Source organism: Monodelphis domestica, chromosome 3, assembly GCF_027887165.1.
Source record: "Monodelphis domestica isolate mMonDom1 chromosome 3, mMonDom1.pri, whole genome shotgun sequence".
NCBI classification, from domain to species: domain Eukaryota; kingdom Metazoa; phylum Chordata; class Mammalia; order Didelphimorphia; family Didelphidae; genus Monodelphis; species Monodelphis domestica.
In genome coordinates this window covers 455,962,601-455,981,179 of record NC_077229.1, presented here as the reverse complement: position 1 = coordinate 455,981,179, position 18,579 = coordinate 455,962,601, and the positions used below count along the sequence as shown (strand labels likewise).

The window sequence follows — 18,579 nt, the reverse complement described above, 5'->3', positions numbered from 1 at the left end:
TCAGCAAAACTGATCAACACATTTAAAAAATCTGATAATATATTCAATATTCTATATGCATGGATCCCTCCACCTCCTCCTTTAAATAGGAGTAGGGAGAGGTGTCTTCTCATAAATCATCTTCTGAGTCATGCTTGTTCTTTGTAATTTTGTAATATTTATTTTAAACTTATTTTATTTAATTTAAACTATTAGAATTTCTTCCATGATACTTTTCTCTCACCCCTCCCTAAGAGCTATCTCATATAATGAATACTTTTGAAAAGCAAAAAGAAAGAAAAAACCTGATCTATGCTTTTTTAAAAATTTCTGAATATATATGAAATATAACAAATTCGTGGACATCTCACCTCTGCCAAGGATAGAGAGTTGAGGATGCATTTCTTTTCTTTGGGAATATACTTATTCTCTGTAATTTTGCAACATTCACTTTTGATAGTTTTGTAGAGGTTCTTTCCATTTACATTGTTGTTTCCATGGTATATATCATTTTCTTGACTCTTACTTCATTCTACAGCAGATCATGAAAAGCTTACATGGTTTTTTGTATTCTTTGTCTCTTAAGGCATAATAAAATTCCCTTTCATTCATGTAGCACAATCTACTTTGCCCCAATCTATGTTGTTTTCAGATCTTTGCTACAACACAAAAAAAGTACTTCTATAAATATTATGATGTATACGGGATCTTTCTTTTTATCATCCTGGAAACATGCCTAGAAGTAAAATCCCTGGGTCAGTGTATGGACATTTTAACCACTTATTTCCATAATTTCAAATTGCTTTCCCCAGTGGTTATACTAATTCACAGTTTACCAACCAGTGTATTTGTGTTCTTTTCTCCACTTTCTCCATAATTGACTATTCCTATTTTTTTTGTCATACTTGAAAATTGTCTGATTTTTTTTTTGCTCAATCTTGGGGTTATTTTTATTTGATTTCCCTTTTTATTAGTAATTTGGAGCATATTTGGTATGTTTGCTTTAAGAATTGTTTGTTATATCTTTTGACTATCATCCATTGGGAAGATGTTTCTTGGTTATATGAATTTAGATGTTTATTCAACTTGGATACCAATCCAGTATCAGAGAAACAATAAATTTAAATTTTTGACTGATTTGCTTATGATTGTAGATGTATTCATTTTATTTGTGCTTTTCAGTGTTGTGTAACATAAACATCTGTCTTATGTTGTTACAAGGCAACTCCTACCCACAGCTGGGAAAGGTATATAGTCTGTTTCTCTTAATTTCTACTGTTATATCTTTAATATTGAGATTTCTTGCATCTTTAATTTCTCTTCTCCTGGTTACTTCCCCTCTGCCTAGAAAATTGTTCACATCTCCCAGTCTTTCTTTATTTTTTAAAACCCCTACCTTACATCTTAGAATCAATACTATGTATTGGTTCCAAGGCAGAAGAGTATAAGGGCTAGGCAATGGGGATTAAATGACTCACTCAGGGTCACACAGTTAGGAAGTATCTGAGGCCATCTTTGAACCCAGGACCTGCAGTCTTCAGGCTTGGCTCTCAATTCTCTGAGTCACCCAGCTGCCCCCAGTTTCCTAGTCTTAAAAAAAACCAAAAATTTCCTTTGATGCATCCAGTATCCTTAACTATTATTGAATTATCTTCCTTCTTCCTTTAATAGCCAAACTTCTCAAAAGGATGTTATACTCCCTACATCCATTTTCTCATTACTCAATTCATCATTAGTCTTCTGGAGCTTGTGATTAGTTATTTCATTGCTCACAGTTCTTTACTTTTTCAAAGCTGCCTTTCCTTACAATATTATAGCCATATAAATTGTTCTCTTTCTACTCACTTTACTCTGCATCAGTTTGTATGAGTCCTCCCTAGTTTCTCTGAATCTGTCACTTCTGTTGTTACTTATGGAGCAACAATATTCTTTTTTATCCTTTTTGAGAACATTTTTAACCTATTGCTTCTCTGCTGTAAACCATTCAGTGATTCCTTATCTCCTATCAAGTAAAATATAAACCCAACTCAGCATTCAAGGCTCTCCATAAACTAACCACAGTTTACCTTGTCATTATTTCATTATACTGTCCTACAAGTATTATTTATTATAGCCAAATTGTACTACTTGCTATTCCTTGAACACAGCCTGTCCCATATATTCTTGTGTGATATGTTTCAGCTGAAATGCCTATCCTACCATCTCTTCTGCCCATAAGAATCATTCAAAGACCAGATCAAATGTCATCTCCTACATACAATTTTCCTTTATCCATTTTCTTACTTAGGGAAAAAAATTGATCTTAAAATTTTTTTAAAATCAATTTTACTGGAATATGACATATAGCCTTATATTTGTATACATATCCAATCTCTTCTGTTGGACTGGAAATTTCTTAAAACTAAGAACTATGTTTTCTCCCCTTTTGCATGTGTATCCTTAGGAAGACTTCCTTAGGAAGATAGGAAAGTGAAATGAGCTTATAGATAAACATGGGTGCTTATAGTTAGATAGCAAGCAACTTTGAGACACCTTTTTGCCCACATCTTCTAAAGAGTAGATAATGACCATTAAAGTATTTATTTTCTCTATTCTGTGTACTTACAGGACTTGTGAGGTCATAGATTGGGTGAGCGACAATGACACAATATATTATATAACCTGTCCAAAAGTGAGTAACAGTAAACCTATAGATTTGGTTGTCCTTGTATCACGAAGAAAACCTGCCAAAGACAGGTGAGTATATGAAATTACTAGATTATAAACTCTATGGGAGCAGGAAATACGTGTATTTCATCTTGGTCTGTCTCAGCACCTAGGACAGCGACTTACACAGAGGAGACACTGAATGTGTTTGAGATGAATTAATTTCAGATCAGAGTTTAGAAGCTGTTGAAGTACTTGTAGGGTAACTTTAACACATAAAGTACTTGTATTTTAACCCTTCAAGGATCTGTGATTTCTGCAGTGTGAAGATTCCCTCAACCAATGCAAGGTATAATCCCTCTATGCCTTAGTAAACAATCTTAAGAAATTGTTTTGGCTAAAATGTGAATCCAACCTAGTGATGAATGACTACTCTGAACAGAGGGAAGCTGGTCCCCTGATGACACAAATAAAAGCTGTCTCCAACTCTGTACCTAAAGCCATTGCAGCCTTGGTAAATGGACCAGAATTTGTATTCTCTAGCCACTGTATTTGGAAACTCGGGGTTACCTCCAAGCCATGATGAAATATCAGAATACGATTTTATTGAGTTCAAGGAGGAACCTATATAGCCAACTTCTCTCTTAATTAAAGGCCTCCTAAAAGTTGCTCCAAGTTCCAGTCAGGATTTGAGTCAGTATCTATACAAACCATAGCACATAAGTCCCTCATTGAACCCTCTGTTATCATACCAATGAGAGGATGCAGTAGTTCAAAGAGAGGGGAAAAAACCCCATTAAACAGCACAGAAAAATTAGTTAAAAACTAGCATTTATTCGGCACTTACCATGTGCCAGACAGAACAAAAATGGAGATCCAAGCACAAGCAAAAGGAAAAACAGTCCATTTCCTCAAGGAGTTTATATTTTTTTAGCCCTTACCTTCTGTATTAGTATCAGCTCAAATCAGAGGAGGGTAAGGGCTAAGCAATTGTGGTTAAGTACCTTGCCCAAACTCACATAGCTAGGAAATGTCTGAAGTCAAATTTGAACCTCTCATTTCTAGGTCTGCCTCTCACTCTACTGTACCACCTAGCTGCCTTAGGAGCTTTTATTCTAATGAGAAAAGGCAACTTCAAAGGGAGCCGAAAAGCAGGTTAAAGGGAGGAACACACAAGAGGTTATGGTGGCAAAGTTTAGAAATTCAGAGGCAGAGCCAGGAGAGAAATAAAAGTTAGCTGGCCTGGGCCCTTTCTCAAAATGAAGGTCCCGGAAAGAACTCATCAAACACAAAGAACTATCTGAGGTACTCAGCACTTCCAAGAGCAGCCAGAGCCAGGTTAAAGTAATTGGGAAATATTTAACAAAATGAATAAAAATGCCAAAAACATAGTGTTACACTTCAAAACTGTCACTATATGGCAGAGATCCTTGTGTATGGATTAGTGACCTTCTCCCTTTCCATTTGAGTTTGACACCACTGTTCCTGGGTGAGAAGGCTGCTGGGGAAGATGGATATTCCAGGGTAAGGAGGATGCAGGGACTTAAGGAAGCTTCAGGAGGAGACTACAGCTGAGGTATAGTGGCAACATCCAGAAAGCCAGAAGCAGAGCCAAGAGGCTCTCCCCCCAAACATACAAGTGTATCCTCTCCCATAGGTTCCCCCACCTCAGGGCATGCCCATCGAAAGGACATATGTGTAAGGAATCCACATGGAGATCACACATGTGCCAGATGTGGGATGAAGAAGAATATAAAGAGCACTAATTTTGAACAGTGCTCATGGAATTCTTTCTAGTTGAGACTCATTGCATAAACCCCTTATTGTACTGTTCAAAGCTTCTTGGCATCAGTCGACATTGATTCCTTCTTAGAAACTCTAAAGATAAAAAGAATCCAAAACATGTAACTAGAGCAACTCATGCTCCTGGGGCTGGGTGCCGACTAGCACCCTTCGGTGGCTATGCTTCTTCCCAGAACTGTGACTGTCAGCTGTGGGCTGGTGATTACACTGAGCTTCAGGCATCTTCCTCAGTGCTATTGCAAACTGCTAGCATCTTCTTTTGTCTGGTTTCTAAACTGTGCTGCCAGTAGCTGGTGTCTCTTCTGGGAGGCTTTCTCGTGGGTCCTGCCTGCTGCCGATTGCTGTATGTTTGCTCATCTGTAACTACTACTGGTCTTTTCCCCTGTCGAGAATAATTTCAGATAGTTTAGGTCATAGCCGCAGAGTCCACCTCAGTTTTTTGGATTAAGTTCCTCAGCCAAGCAAAGAAGCCCTCAGCTAGTGTCTGTCTTCTTTACTTTACTCCCTTTGGTAGGCAGGATGAGAAAATTTCAACTCCTATCAGGCAGATCACCTCAGGAGGGTCATCTAACCAGACTTAAAGTGACTGAATGGGTCTGAAGCCTTTTGCCATTTTCCCAGCAAGGAAACTCCCTACTCCCTTTATATTAAAAAAAATACAACAGAGGAAGTATATAGATAGCACTGATTTTGAATCTTTTGGATTGAATTGTTTGGGTCTTTGCACAGATCCCTTTTTATACTGTTCAACATTTTTCAGTATCATTCATCACTGGTTCCTCCTCCTTCCCCTCTGTCTCAGAAGAGGCCTGACAAAGTTAATCCCTCAACCTATATCCCTGAGCCCATCCTTTCCTTCTCCAGAAACTTACTCCAGCTGTTATTCTCATGCATCATCAATATCTCCCTCTTTGCTGATTCATGCCCATCTGCCAACAAACATTCTCGCGTCTCCCTACCTTCCCATGACCCTTAGTTACCATACAGCTGCAGCCTCATTTGGCTCTTCCATTTCATGACCAACTTTGTAGAGAAAAATAAAAAACCTACAGCAGGTGCCTCAACTTTCAGTAGTTCTCAAAGGTTCGTGGCAGATAGTCAATGTGACAGGAATTGACTAGTAATTTTATGCACAGGAGAACATTTCCAGATATTCTGGAAGTGTTCCACAATTCTTCATGGCAAAGAAAAATACCATGTACTGAGAGAAAATAATTTGAGAACTTCTTTCTCTGCTTCCTCACCACTCTCTTCTAATCCCTTGCATTCTAGATTTTAATCCCACTGCTCTCAAAAGTCACTAATGATCCCTGAAACCTCCCATCCAATTTTTTTCCAGTTTTCATTCTATTTAACCTATTTGTAGCATCTGACACAGTTTACCAATTCCTCCAGTATATTCCTTTCCTGAAATTTGAGACAACAGCATATTTAGTTTATCCCTTTTCTCTCTTATCTGCTCCTTCTGTCTCCTTTACTGGCTCCCCATTTTCTTCCTAATCCCTAATGTGGGCATTACTCACGGTGTTAAACTCAATTCTCTTCTTTCTCTTCAAACTCTACATTGATAATGCTTTCACTCCCATGAGTCCATTTATTTCCTCTAAAATTATGACTTCAAAATCTACATATTCATCCCTAATGTCTGTCTCCTGTGAGCCAGACCTACATCTGTAGCAATCTCTAGAGCATTTTCACCTGGATTTCCTCCAGCACCTCACACTTAATAATGTCTAAAATTGTTTTTCCCCATAACTTTTTCTCTCCCTTCTTTACCATTTCTCTAACCAGAATCATCATTCACCCTCTCCCCATGTTCAAAATGTTTTTGTTCATTTTATTCATTCCTCTCCCTCATATCTTTCCCCTCCTCTCTTTTTTCACTAACTACCTCAATGCAGGCTTTATTTCCACAAAATGCATGACTCTAAAGTAAATTTCTCTTCTGTGTATTTTTCTAAAAATAAATTTATTTATATCATTAAATATCTCCCAATTACATATAAATACATTTTGAACATTCTTTTAAAAAAAATTGAGTTCCAAATTATTTTCCTTCCTTCTGTTCCTCACATCCTTGAGAAGGTAAGCAATTTGATATTAATTATACATGTAAAGTCATACAAAATACATTTCCACATTAACTATATTGCAAAAGGAAACACAAACAAAACAATAAAAATAAAGTAAAACAAATTATACCTCAATCTGCATTCAAAATTCATCAGTTTTCTCTCTGGGGTTGGATAGCATTTTTCTTCAAGGGTCTTTCGAAACTGTCTAGAGTCATTGTCTCAATCAGAGTAGCCAAGTCGTTCAAGGTTGATCATCCTTGCAATATTGTGATTACTGTGTACACTATTCTCCTAGTTCTGTTCATTTTACTTTCATTTGCTTGTCATTTCTTATAGCAAAATAGTATTCTATCAAAATTATATATTACAAATTGTTTAGCAGTTCCCCAACTGATGAACATCTCCTCAATTTCCAAAGCTTTGCCACCACAAAAAGAGCTCCTATATTTTTGTACAAATAGGTCCTTTCCCCATTTCTTTGATGCCTTGGATCTCTGGGATCTAGACCTAGTAGTGGTATTGTTGGATAAAAGGATATGCACAGCTTTATGGCTCTTTGGTGTAGTTCCAAATTGTTCTCCAAAATGTCCTAATTTTCCCACATCTCCTCCAGCATATCATTTTCCTTCTCTGTAATATTAGCCAATGTGAGAGGTGTGCAATATTGCTCTTATCAGTAGTGATTTAGGCATTTTTTCATGTGATTATTGATGGCTTTGATTTCTTCTTCTGAAAACTGCCAGTTCATATCTTTTGACCATTTACCAACTAGACAATTGCTTTTGTTTTTATAAATTTGACTCCATTTCCTCCATATTTGAGAAAGGAGGCCTTTATCAGAGAAAAAAAAATTCCCCAATTTTAAGTTTACCAGTTTGGTCTGGATTAGTTTTGTTTGTGCAAAAGCTTTTTAATGTTCTGTAATCAGAATAATCCATTTTTACTTTCCATAATCCTATCTCTTATTTGGTCATAAGTTCTTCCCTTATCCACAGATCTGACAAGTAAACTATTCTATGCTCCCCTAATTTGCTTATATCACCCATTATATTAAATCACTTATCCATTTTGACCTTAATTTGGTATGATGGTGTGAGATGTTGTCTATACCTAGTTTCCACCCAACACTTTGTTTTCTTTGAATTTTTTGTCAACTGTTCTAAACTCCTAATTCACTCTACTGATCCACCACTCTACTTCTTTGATGCTTTGATGATTACTGCTTTGTAATACAGTTTGAAAACTAAAGCTGCCTTCCTTCCCATTTTTTCATTGATTCCTTGAAGTTCTTGACATTTTGTTCTTCCTAATGAATTTTAATATTTTTCTAACTCTATAAAATAATTCTTTTGTAGTTTGAGTGGTATGGCACTGAATAAGTACATTAAATATATTAATTTAGGTAGGATTATCATTTTTATGATTGGTTATTATTGGTTTAGCTTACCCATGAATAGTTAATATTTCCCCAACTTTAAATTTGCATGTGAAGTTTGTAATTATGTTCATATGGTTCCTGGGTTTGTCTTGGCAAGTAGACTCCCAAGAATTTTATGTTGTCTACAGTTTTCCTATTGGGTTTTGTTGGTAGTACATGGAGATGCTGATAATTTATGTGGGTTTATTTTAAATCCTGCAACTTTGCTGAAGTTGTTAATTGTTTCTCTAAGGTCCTCTAAGTATACCATCATATCATCTGCAAAGAGTGATAGTTATGTGATTCTACGTAAGATTTTAAGAATGGCTCCATTGATTGCTTTGCTTTCTAGTGTTTTTAATAGGAATGGGTGCTGCATTTTGTCAAAGGCTTTTTCTGCATCAATTGCGATTATCATGTGATTTTTGTTGTTATTGTTACTGATATTTTTCCCAATATTGAACCAGCACTGAATTTCTGGTATAAATTCCCACCTTCTACTTTCTGCCCATTATAGAAGAGAGAACAGGCTGAGGTTGTAGATTGGAATATTTAAGTTAGATGAAAGAATTTCTTAATAGAGTTCCTAATTCCAGGAAAAACCTCTGAAAGAAGGTATATAATCTCCTCTAGATGCATTTACAAATAGAATAGATTCCCATTTGTCTGGGTGTTTTAAAAGACAACTCCACATGAGCCAAAGCAATGGGTTATAAAAATTTATTCTTAGTTTTATTATCCTGGTAGTATTTCAGACATCATCCTTCTCTAGGAAAAGGAAACTCACTAATATTTGCTCACATATCACAGGTAGGTTCCATTTGCCCTCTTTAAAAAAAAATCAAACAAACCTGTTTTATTTCAGCACCAAGGCCCTGTGTAAACCAGGTTCTGACCCTTACAGAATGAACTTTACTATGACCCATCCCTGGAGGGTACTGCTGCAAATAAAGGTGTTAGATCTATTATACTTTTCCCTTTGGTAATAGGCATAGAAGGCAAACATGTCATTTACTGGTCTTTTGGTGGGAGTTATGAGCTCCATATAAAATTCTTGGTCTCATTGTAAGAAAGGCAAATCCTTACTAGACGTTCATGTGATAGATATTTATTACCTCTGCCTATTATGGTTGTTTCCCGCTCTCCCCTCTTTTCCGTATACAAGAGCTACCTTATGCATGTTTTAAGTGGAGATGTGGCTCTCACAAAAGAAGTTTGTGATGGGGCAGAAATCAATCAACTGGCGACAAACAATAGGTCTCCTGAAGGCAGCATTTAATCATAGGGGGAAAAAACCCCTTAGATTTGAAGTTGGAGAACCTGGGTTCAAGTTTTGCCTCCGAGGATTCCTAGATGACCTTAAACAAATCACTTAAACTTTTGGAGCCTCAGTTTCCTCATCTTTAAAATGGAGTTGATGATAGAGGGATCAGAGGTAGTGGACAGAATTAGTGTACAAGACACTGGACTCCCACTTACTAGCTGTGTGACTGGGCAAGTCACTTAGCTTTTCTTAGTTCCCTGATCTGCAAAATGGGAGGATTATTTTTGATGTCCTGTAAAGTCCCTTTTCTCTCCAAATCTGTGATCCTGCATCCTCACAAGATAGTTGTGAGGCAGTCATTAGTAAACATAAAGTGGGAGATATTATTGGTACATAGAATAGATTAGCTAATATAACAGTGAACAGAGTGGCAGACTTGGGTTCAAATCCTTCCTCAGATAATTCCTAGCATGTATGACCTTGAATAAATCACTTAATCCCACCCTGCCTATATATTCCTATTATAAAGTGGGAATAAAAACCAGAACCAACTTTACAGAATTGTTGTAAGGTTCAAATAAAATGACGCAGGTAAAATGCAAACCTTTGAGCAGTATTTTAACGTTAGCAATGAAATGGTTTGGAGGCAAGGCGGTATGAACAAACAATTGAATGATTGAAGACGTAAGAAAGATTGAAAATTATGAACTAAGAGGAAGATTTGGAGACTGCAACTTAGAGAAGGTGATCAAGGTTGATAGTGCTAGTGAAATAACAAATGCTGAATACCGAGGGCATTCTGTTTAAGGGCTGCCACAGGAACTTTGTCCATTATGGAAAGGCCATCCAGAGAATAAAATGTAAAAAGGCTGTTGGACATCTGCCCAGGTGATCATTTTGCTTAAGATAGCCCTGGAGCCTGAGGGAGTATAAAACCATTTCCTTAAGTCTTCCTCATCAAAATGAGGAGGCCTCTAGTGAGAATATCATTGAAGGGGAAGGCCAATGGGCATATCTAAAGGGGAAGAGGCAGAGGGCAGAGGCAAGGCCAACTTGAGCAGAGACAAAGCAGCAAAGATGAGAGGAGACCATATACTTGCTGAGAAGATGAGTAGGTAGTAGTCTCATCTTTCTCCTGTTTTTCATTTAAACAGACTCTAGAAGTGTGACCCAAGTATGTGTTGGGGAAATGGCAAGACTATTCAAGAAATTGCCTAGGATGTTCCTGGTTCTCATTGTTCCCATACACATCCTTCTCTGTCTCTCTCTCTCTCTGTCTCTGTCTCTGTCTCTGTCTCTCTCTCCTTCCCTTGGCTCACATTTACATGGTATGCTTATGGAGAACTGGAACAAGCTTAATACTAAAATGTAGGAAGAAGGAGTAGAGACATTTTTTTAAAAGAGGAAATCTACAGGGAACAGTAACAAAAGTTAAGATGAAAATTGTCTATTCATCAACAGTAATATTTAGGTAGAAGAGTGTAAAATATTTGTAATCCTTTTCCAAAACACTTCTCTCACGTCAAACACAATTTCACATAATTGAATGTGCCCCCTCAAGAAGGCTCCCATGGAAATTGCTGAACTAAAAAAATCCGGGTCTTGATAAAAAAGCTACAAGATAGGGTGAAAATAACACTGAATTCATCCCCTGACATTCAAGTCCTAGCTCTGAAGTTTCCGAACAGCATAACTCAGGACCAACTCCCCGATTTCTTCAAGCCCGTTTCCTCCTTTGTAATATAGGGACAATTATTCTAGTCCCTCCCTTGCTATGAGGAGAATACTTGTAAACCCCAAAGAGGCACATACACAAGTTTATTTTTATAGTTTTGCTTCTCTCTGAATAAGATGCCCCCTACAATAACCCGTTGGCTTTAGAATCGTCTTTTGACTAGACAGTTGTAATTTTCTGTGACAACTGAGGAAGCTTCCTTTACTCCTTCAGTAACACTTATGTAGTAGCAGTCAAGTCCGTCACCCTGGCCTCGATCCCACCTTCTCCTCAGTACAACAGAAGTGAGATCACATGCGCGGGATTCCTGATACGGGCTGTTGACAGCAACTCCTGCACGGTGAGTTTGCTAGAACATCTGCTGATCTGTTTTGCTTTTACTAGAGCAGACACAGAAAAATCTAATTCAATACAGCAGTAGAGGGAGGGCAGACTTACAAATACCCATGAACTTTGAAAGACCTAAAAACTGATCAACTCAATGAGCAACCACAATTCCGGAGGACTCAGGATGACATGCTGTCCTTCCAATCGATGGGCAGTGGACTCAGCAGGCAGGCTGAGATTTATTTTTGTATATGATCAGTGTTAGAATTTGTTTTGTTCTTTATACAAGGGTTTTCTTTTCTTTTTTTAAATAAAGGAAAGTGGAAGGAGAGGAAATGTTTTTGCTAATTGAAAAAAATTAAAAAAAAATTTTTTTTTATCCAAACTCCTACCTTCCATCATGGAATCAATACTGGGTATTGGTTCTAAGGCAGAGGAGCAGTAAGGGCTAGCAATGGGGGTCAAGTGACTTGCCCAGAGTCACACCGCTAGGAAGTGCCTGAGGTCAGATTTGAACCTAGAACCTCCCATTCCTGGGCCTGACTCTCAATCCACTGAGCTACCCAGCTGCCCCCTAATTGAAATTTTTTTAATTTAAAAATATTCATTTGGCTTTAGTGACTTGTAGATCTTGGTCATAGAAATCTGAGACTTACTCTTTGAGATGTAGTCTAGAACTGATCCAGAAACTGGCCTCCAGGGGTCAGTTTGTGGTTTCACCACTATCAAAGAGATCCAAACTCTAACAAGATGTTCTAGGTTCAAGGATTTCCCATTTTATAAGAATCCAGTTAACATATGTATATATGTGTACTTTACATTTGTGTATATATTTTTTTCTCTTTCTTTCTGCAATAGGTATCCTACCTGAATCAAATTTCTTCTAGCATCCTACCTTATTTTGCTGGAAATATTGGTGGCTGGTCAAGAACCATTGAGGAAGCAGCTGCTTCATGTATACAATTCATAGAAGAAGCAACTATTGACAGATTCATCAAAAAATAATATTGTGAACAGTTCAACTCTCAGTGTCTGTTTATAGACAATCCATTTTGGGGATTATTTACAACAGGTTTTGATCCCAAGCCCACTTTAAAAGCAAAACAAATCACCCTTACCTTCCCCCTTAGAATGCATAGGAAGTATCAGTTCCAAGGCAATGGGGGTTAAGTGACTTGCCCAGGGTCACCTAGTTAGGTAGTATCTGAGGTCACATTTGAATTCGGGACCTCCTGGCCTGGCTCTCTGTCCACTGAGCCACTTAGCTGCCTCTTTCCCCTGGCATGCAACATGCTTGTGGGTCTGGGAACTGCTTTTCCTATTAGCCTAAGTGGAGTGGAATCAAGGAGATGCTGAAGATGATCAAAATCATGGTAGCAGTTCAGGGATCCCAGTTTTGGATGTGGGCCTTTCCTTCGCCTCCATCATGGACGGCTGTCCCCACCTTACCCGATGGCTTGATGAATTGCCAGTGATGCGCCTCTCTCTCCTTAGCTGTTCTGGCCTTCCATCTTCCCTGGCTTCATGCGGAAAGGCTTTACAGCTGGTCTGCTCAGAGGGAGGTCCCTGCTGGCACGGCCCGAGAGCCCGAGATCACTTCCGGGGCACGATGGAGCGCCAGAGGGGCTCTTTCCTGGAGGGTCACGTTTGAATGAATGTTGATGTGTACGCTGCCCTGGGTGCCCCTGCGCTCTTCTGGCGGAGAGCATAACTGAGAGCTGACTTATTAGAATCATATCTATTAGGTAAATGGACGTGGAAGCTGAAAAGGGGTCTCCACTTTATTTTAAGAATTAAATGGCCAAAAAAAAAAGGAAAAAAAGAACTAAATGGTTCTAAGAGTGCGACTGGTGTGAAATGTACATCTTTGGAGAACCTGAAATGAAGACCGGCTAGAAAGTGAAGAGCTGATGAATAGGATGACATTGTTTCATGGGAACAGCAGGTGCCTGTATGTCAGAAGCATCTGACAAGACGGATGACACTTTTAGAGCTTGGAATTAGGAGGACATTAAAGCATAATGGAATCCAATCAATTTCAGTAATAGGAACTACTTACTGGTGTCATTTAATATATATTCAAGGTGGCTGATCAATTTAGTATCTATTGCCATATATACATGCAAAGTGCCTGCAAAATGGGAGATGGAGGGGTAAAAGAGCATTAAGAGAACTCCTTCAGAACTATTATGGTAGCACTTTACTCTTTGACATTCATCCTTCTACTCTAGCTCTCCATGAACTGGATGGGTCCGAAAGGCAAATCAGCCTTTTCCAGGTGAGCCTCCGAGCCTTTAGGGGAATCTCTCTGAAGTCTAAGGAACCATTTACCTGAGTTCTCTGGAGGCTTTTGGGAAGTCAGAGCCCTCTTAGCATCCTGCCACTGCCCCCCCCCCTTTTCTAAACTTGTTCTAATTATTTTTAACTTTCTGTCAGCATCTCTAAAACAGGGCTTTTATAAATGAAGTCTATAGTTATCCAAAGCAATTCTTTTCTGGGTTTGTTTAAAAAAATGGAATAGTAATTATAAAAACTAACATTATGGTAAATTCAGGAGAAAACAAAAATGGCTCACACAGAAATATAAACTTAAAGTAACTTTAAAAATTAAAAAAAAAAACTTTAAAAAATGTTTTGTTTTTTTTCCAAATTTTCAACTAAGTTTTTTGGGTTTTTCTGGATTGCCTTTCAATAGAAGGAAAAGTACAGTAATACAAGGGCATTGCTAGACCATAAAGTTATACTGCAGTATTGTTTAAAGCCCTTTTATGCTGTCAGATGGCCCACACAACTGAGACTTCCAAATACGGTCTGCTTGCCCTTAACAACAATATGGTGTTTGGGTTTGCACCTCCCGGAGCCTTTTCAAGACTGGAAAAGTTTGGTTAGTTGTACCGTGTGAGTCCAGCTTGATTTTTCTCAGATGTAAAGATGCTGTCAATTCTACTCTCAGATGCAGTCCTCAGCAACACAGGATGGCCCCCTCCCCGTGACTGAGACCAAACCAGAGCCCTCCCACCATTCTGATCCTAAGCTCCTCATACCCCACCCAGCCAGAAAGAACACATTTTCCTTCTAACCCGAAACAATGACAACTGTTTTTTCCTTTCGCAAAGGCTCTGTGTGTATAACTCCAACTGGATCCCTTTCAGGAAGGGTCAGGGTGGGCCTAAGTGGAGGGTCTCATTTTTTAACATGAGATGGATTTATTACGCCCTCAACCTAAAAGCCTAATGTGGGGACTAGCTAAAAACCAGGGTATCAAAGACCTTTCTTTTCAGGCTCGTGGGCCCATGGTTCTGGTAGTAACTTTAATCACTGATTTTAGGAAGGCCCAGCAGAGATAAGTGACAGTGACTGCTGAAGGGGGCTCAAGATGCTTTGCTTCAAACGGCGTTACTCCTATTTACTAAGTCATACTTGTGGCATCATTGCACAACTCTAACCTTCACACGTTCTCTCCTTTTCATTGGTGCCTGCTTAAAATCTGTGCCACCCCCACCCCAAAGGCCACCATTGGCAGCCCATCCGTGGTCCCCACTGAAACCAAAAGGGCAGATGCAACTCTTCAGATTGTGGGTTGTTACCTTTTGGGACTTCAGATCGCAGCAGTCCTGGACTGAATGTCTGTCCTAATTATAGGGGACTTTCCTAAGCTGACACTAAAAGCTTTTTGCTTGAGGCATGTCATTTCTGGTATCTCTTCTTGGTTCTTAAAGCAACCAAATTTGCTGATCTTCTAGACACCAAATCCCTCTCTCTGCCTAGAAGACTACGTCGATAAGGCCTGGGGTTCTTAGGGCATAGTTTCTGTGGCTCTGCTTGTGCTGGCACTCACGGCCTGCTTAGTGGCTTGCCTCTACTTTGCAGTGCAAATAGAGATGAGAATTATGATTCCAAAAAGCCTGATTCTCAGTCAGCCATGTTATGTCTCCTCAAGGATGGCAGATAAGAGAAATGAAAATGATGATTTCTATTTTTACATGCATTCAAAGACCTTTGACCAAAGCAATGAATTTTAATAAAATGAAAAAATCAACATATTCCTATGTTCATTGATGTCGACAGTCCTGTTCAGATAGTTTTGTTAACAATTCTCATTGTTCCTCTTGAAACTCACTCAGCTGAAAAGGTTCTCTCCAAGGATTTCCAGTGGTCTCTTACTTGTTCAATCTTGGAGGCCTTTTCTCTGCCTCAATCCTTCCGAAGCTCTCTGCAGTATCTGGCATTGCTGATCTTTCCCTTCTCCCAAATACTCTCTGGTTTTTCCATCAGTCTTTTCTATTCCTTCACTTCACTTTCTGTTTACTTATCCATCTTCGTTTATTCTTTCCTTTTTAATTTTATTCTTTTCTTTTTATCTTAGTTGTCATCCAGCACCCAGAATCATCATAAACTCATAACAAATTTGGAAAATCTTAATGGTACATTGGGGCAACTAGAAGGTAGAGTGAATCGAGGGCTAAGCCTGGAGTCAGGGAGATCTAATTCAAGCCCAGCCTCAGACACTTACTACCTATGTGACCCTAGACAAGTCACTTCACTCTGTTTCCTCATCTGTAAAAGGAGCTATCTTTGCCAAGAAAACCTTGAACGGGGTACTGGAATGACTGAACCACAACTGGTCTACTTCTGAAAATATACACGTACATAAATAAATACGGCCCAACTTTCCTCATCAGCCTCTGCCAATGAATGAATGAAGGTACTAAGCAGTGGAGACCTATGTACAAAAGTCAAGGCTATATTCCAAGCTGCTTCCAATGCCTGTCGATTCCACTTTGCAGCATCTCTGGAACAAGCTCCCTTCTCTCCTCAGACCCTGTCACCACTCTGGGACAGACCCTCCATGCCTCACACCATGACTATTGCAACAGCCACTTCAATCCAGGGACAGTAGCCTTCCGGCTGCTCTACAAACAAGACACCCCACCTCTCAGCTCCAGGCACTTTCCCTGGCTGTCCTCCAGACCTGGAATGCTCTCCCTTCTCTACTCTGACTGCTGACCTCCCTGGTTTCCTTTAAGTCCCAAATGAATCAAACAAATCACATCCTGCCGGAAGTCTTCCTCAGTCTCTCTTAATTCCAATGGCTTCCCTTTGGTAATAATTCACTATTTACCTTTCACATAGCTTGCTTAGTATACATTTTGTCTGCAGTTTGTCTCCCTCATTAGAGTGTAAGTTTTTGAGGGCAGGGCCTGTCTTTTGACTTTTTTGTATCCCTAGAGTTTAGCACAATGCCTGGCATACAGTAGGTGCTTAATATATATTGATTGTTACAGAGGGAGGCCACACATTTAGGGTCATGGTGGCCAAATAGTGGCACTTTAGTCCAAAAAATTATTGAGATGGTGGGTAGGACCACTGAGGAGTAATTGACACACCCCCACCTAGAAATTAAAATGTTTATTTTCTATTATTATTTATATATTTATATTATTATTTATTAGTATTCTAGGCCCTAAAATTAGGGGATAGGGAGGGGTAGAGAAGGCAAGTCTTTTTCAGTGGATGGGAAAATTGCCCAGGAGGTAACAGAAATGACCATCACTCCAGAAAGTGTTCCCAGGAGAAGTGGTCACCAGTGTGAGGATGAGGTGGTGATTCCTCTAAGGCACGTCTCTGGAGTGTGCTTTGCCAGTGCCCCTTCTAATTGTTACAAGGCAGCTGTCCCTCCCTCCCCTTATGGAGGCTTTTCAGCTGGTCACTTGTCTTCTTAATTGTTAATAATCCTGGCACATTCTCTAAATAAGGTCTGGGGAAGTACAAGAAGAGGAATGCAAGCCTTACTGCTTCCTGCCAGTTATGCTATCAAATTAAACATGTGAATTCTGGATTTGGATTCAGATCGTGTGAGATAGTGAGATAGAATTAAGGGTGCTCTTCTCAGGATGAACATTCAGCTTACAAGGGCCAGTTTGTTACCTTTTGTTGCTTGAGGACTCTGGGACAAGCTTGGGAGGGAGACCGAAAAGGCAATGAATAACTTGGTTGCTCCCCTTACCTCACCTGAGCTGAGTTGGAAGAATCTACAACCGGGTCACAGATGTTTTGGGCCATTGGGGGAGGGGGAAGGGGATTTGATAGGGGAGCAGGGAGGAACCTTGAATTGGGAACCTGTATATATTGCCTGTTTTCGGCCTAGTCAGTCAGCACTTCTTACACCATTACTGAAGTGCTCTTTTCATGAAGGAAATAAACAACTACCCCTTTTTCAGTCCTACCATCTGATTCCACGTTTTGTTTGAGTAAGTGGGGAACTTGTCATCATTTTTATCTCACACAAAATTCTACCTCTGTCATTTACTAGTTGTGGGGCCTCAAGAAAATCATCTTTTGCTTCCAAATCTATAAAATAAGGATATTATGTATAGCCTAATAGGGCACAGAAATGTGAGGATAAAATGAGTATCTTAAGTGTTACCATTATCATGGTCCCTTCAATCCTTGCCATTTCTTACCTAGACCTGGCTCATTCACCCAGGCCTTCAGGCTAATCCTTGGCCCTTATAACAACTAAAATGAGAAATGTATTTTAACCATTTGAATATTGTTCGGGTAATACCAAAGTAAGTCATACTCTCAACATTTGAAGGGGGGGGGGGGGCTTTTATAGGGGACCGGTATTTCCTACTGAAGTAGTGAGGTAGGTTCCACTCAAGTCCTCCCCATACCCTTCAGTTCTCCAAGCTTTGCCAGCCAAGTCCTAGCCCTGACATGCCCAACAAGCTGGAAAGGTTTGTTCTTAGCAGACATTCAATCTGAGGCCCATACATCACCAGAGCAATTAAATTTTTTTCCAGGCTCACCAAGAGCCTAAAGCAAAGGAGATTTTGATCTGTGTCAACAGAAGTACTTATACTAGTAACATAAAAAACATAGATAACTAGGTATAGATTATCATCAGATTTGACATAAAGACCTGACTTTAGACCTGACTCTGCCTCTAACTGGGTGACCCTGAGCAAGTCAATGCAACACATGGCAACAAGAGCTCCAAAATGTGGCCTGTTGTGAATATGTGTGAATAAGTCACACTCTCTGATCTATAGTTTCCTTATCTTGAAAATGAGGGCTTGGGCTATCTGATGTTTAATTGTCTTATTCCATTGTAAGTACCAAGCTGGAGTTGTGGGAAGGAAACTAGAACTAGTTCTGGACTTTCTGCCACTGTGTTGGAACAAGCAACAGTGGGAATATTAGAGAGAGAGAAGAAAAGTGACAAGACTGATAATAATTGGTGGGGGAAGGGCTAGTACTAGTATTTAATCACTTGTATCCTCCTTCCAACTGAATTGTGCTTTGCATGTTCAAGGCACTTAATAAATGT

At 39.2% G+C, this 18,579-nt stretch overlaps 1 protein-coding gene across 2 annotated transcripts in view; it reads left to right on the top strand.

Annotated features, from left to right (window-relative positions):
• ACOT12 (acyl-CoA thioesterase 12) overlaps positions 1-12,268 on the top strand; it is a 73,754-nt gene extending 61,486 nt beyond the window's left edge. The window contains exons 13-15 of one of the 2 annotated variants that reach the window (XM_001369728.5): positions 2,587-2,715; positions 11,133-11,259; positions 12,105-12,268. In XM_001369728.5, the coding sequence (XP_001369765.3) occupies positions 2,587-2,715; positions 11,133-11,259; positions 12,105-12,251 (403 nt within the window). In that variant the 3' untranslated portion in view covers positions 12,252-12,268. Of the gene's footprint in view, positions 1-2,586; positions 4,202-11,132; positions 11,262-12,104 lie in introns of those variants that run through there. The other variant, XR_008917880.1, reaches the window with a different exon arrangement.
• Positions 12,269-18,579: the final 6,311 nt, after the last annotated feature.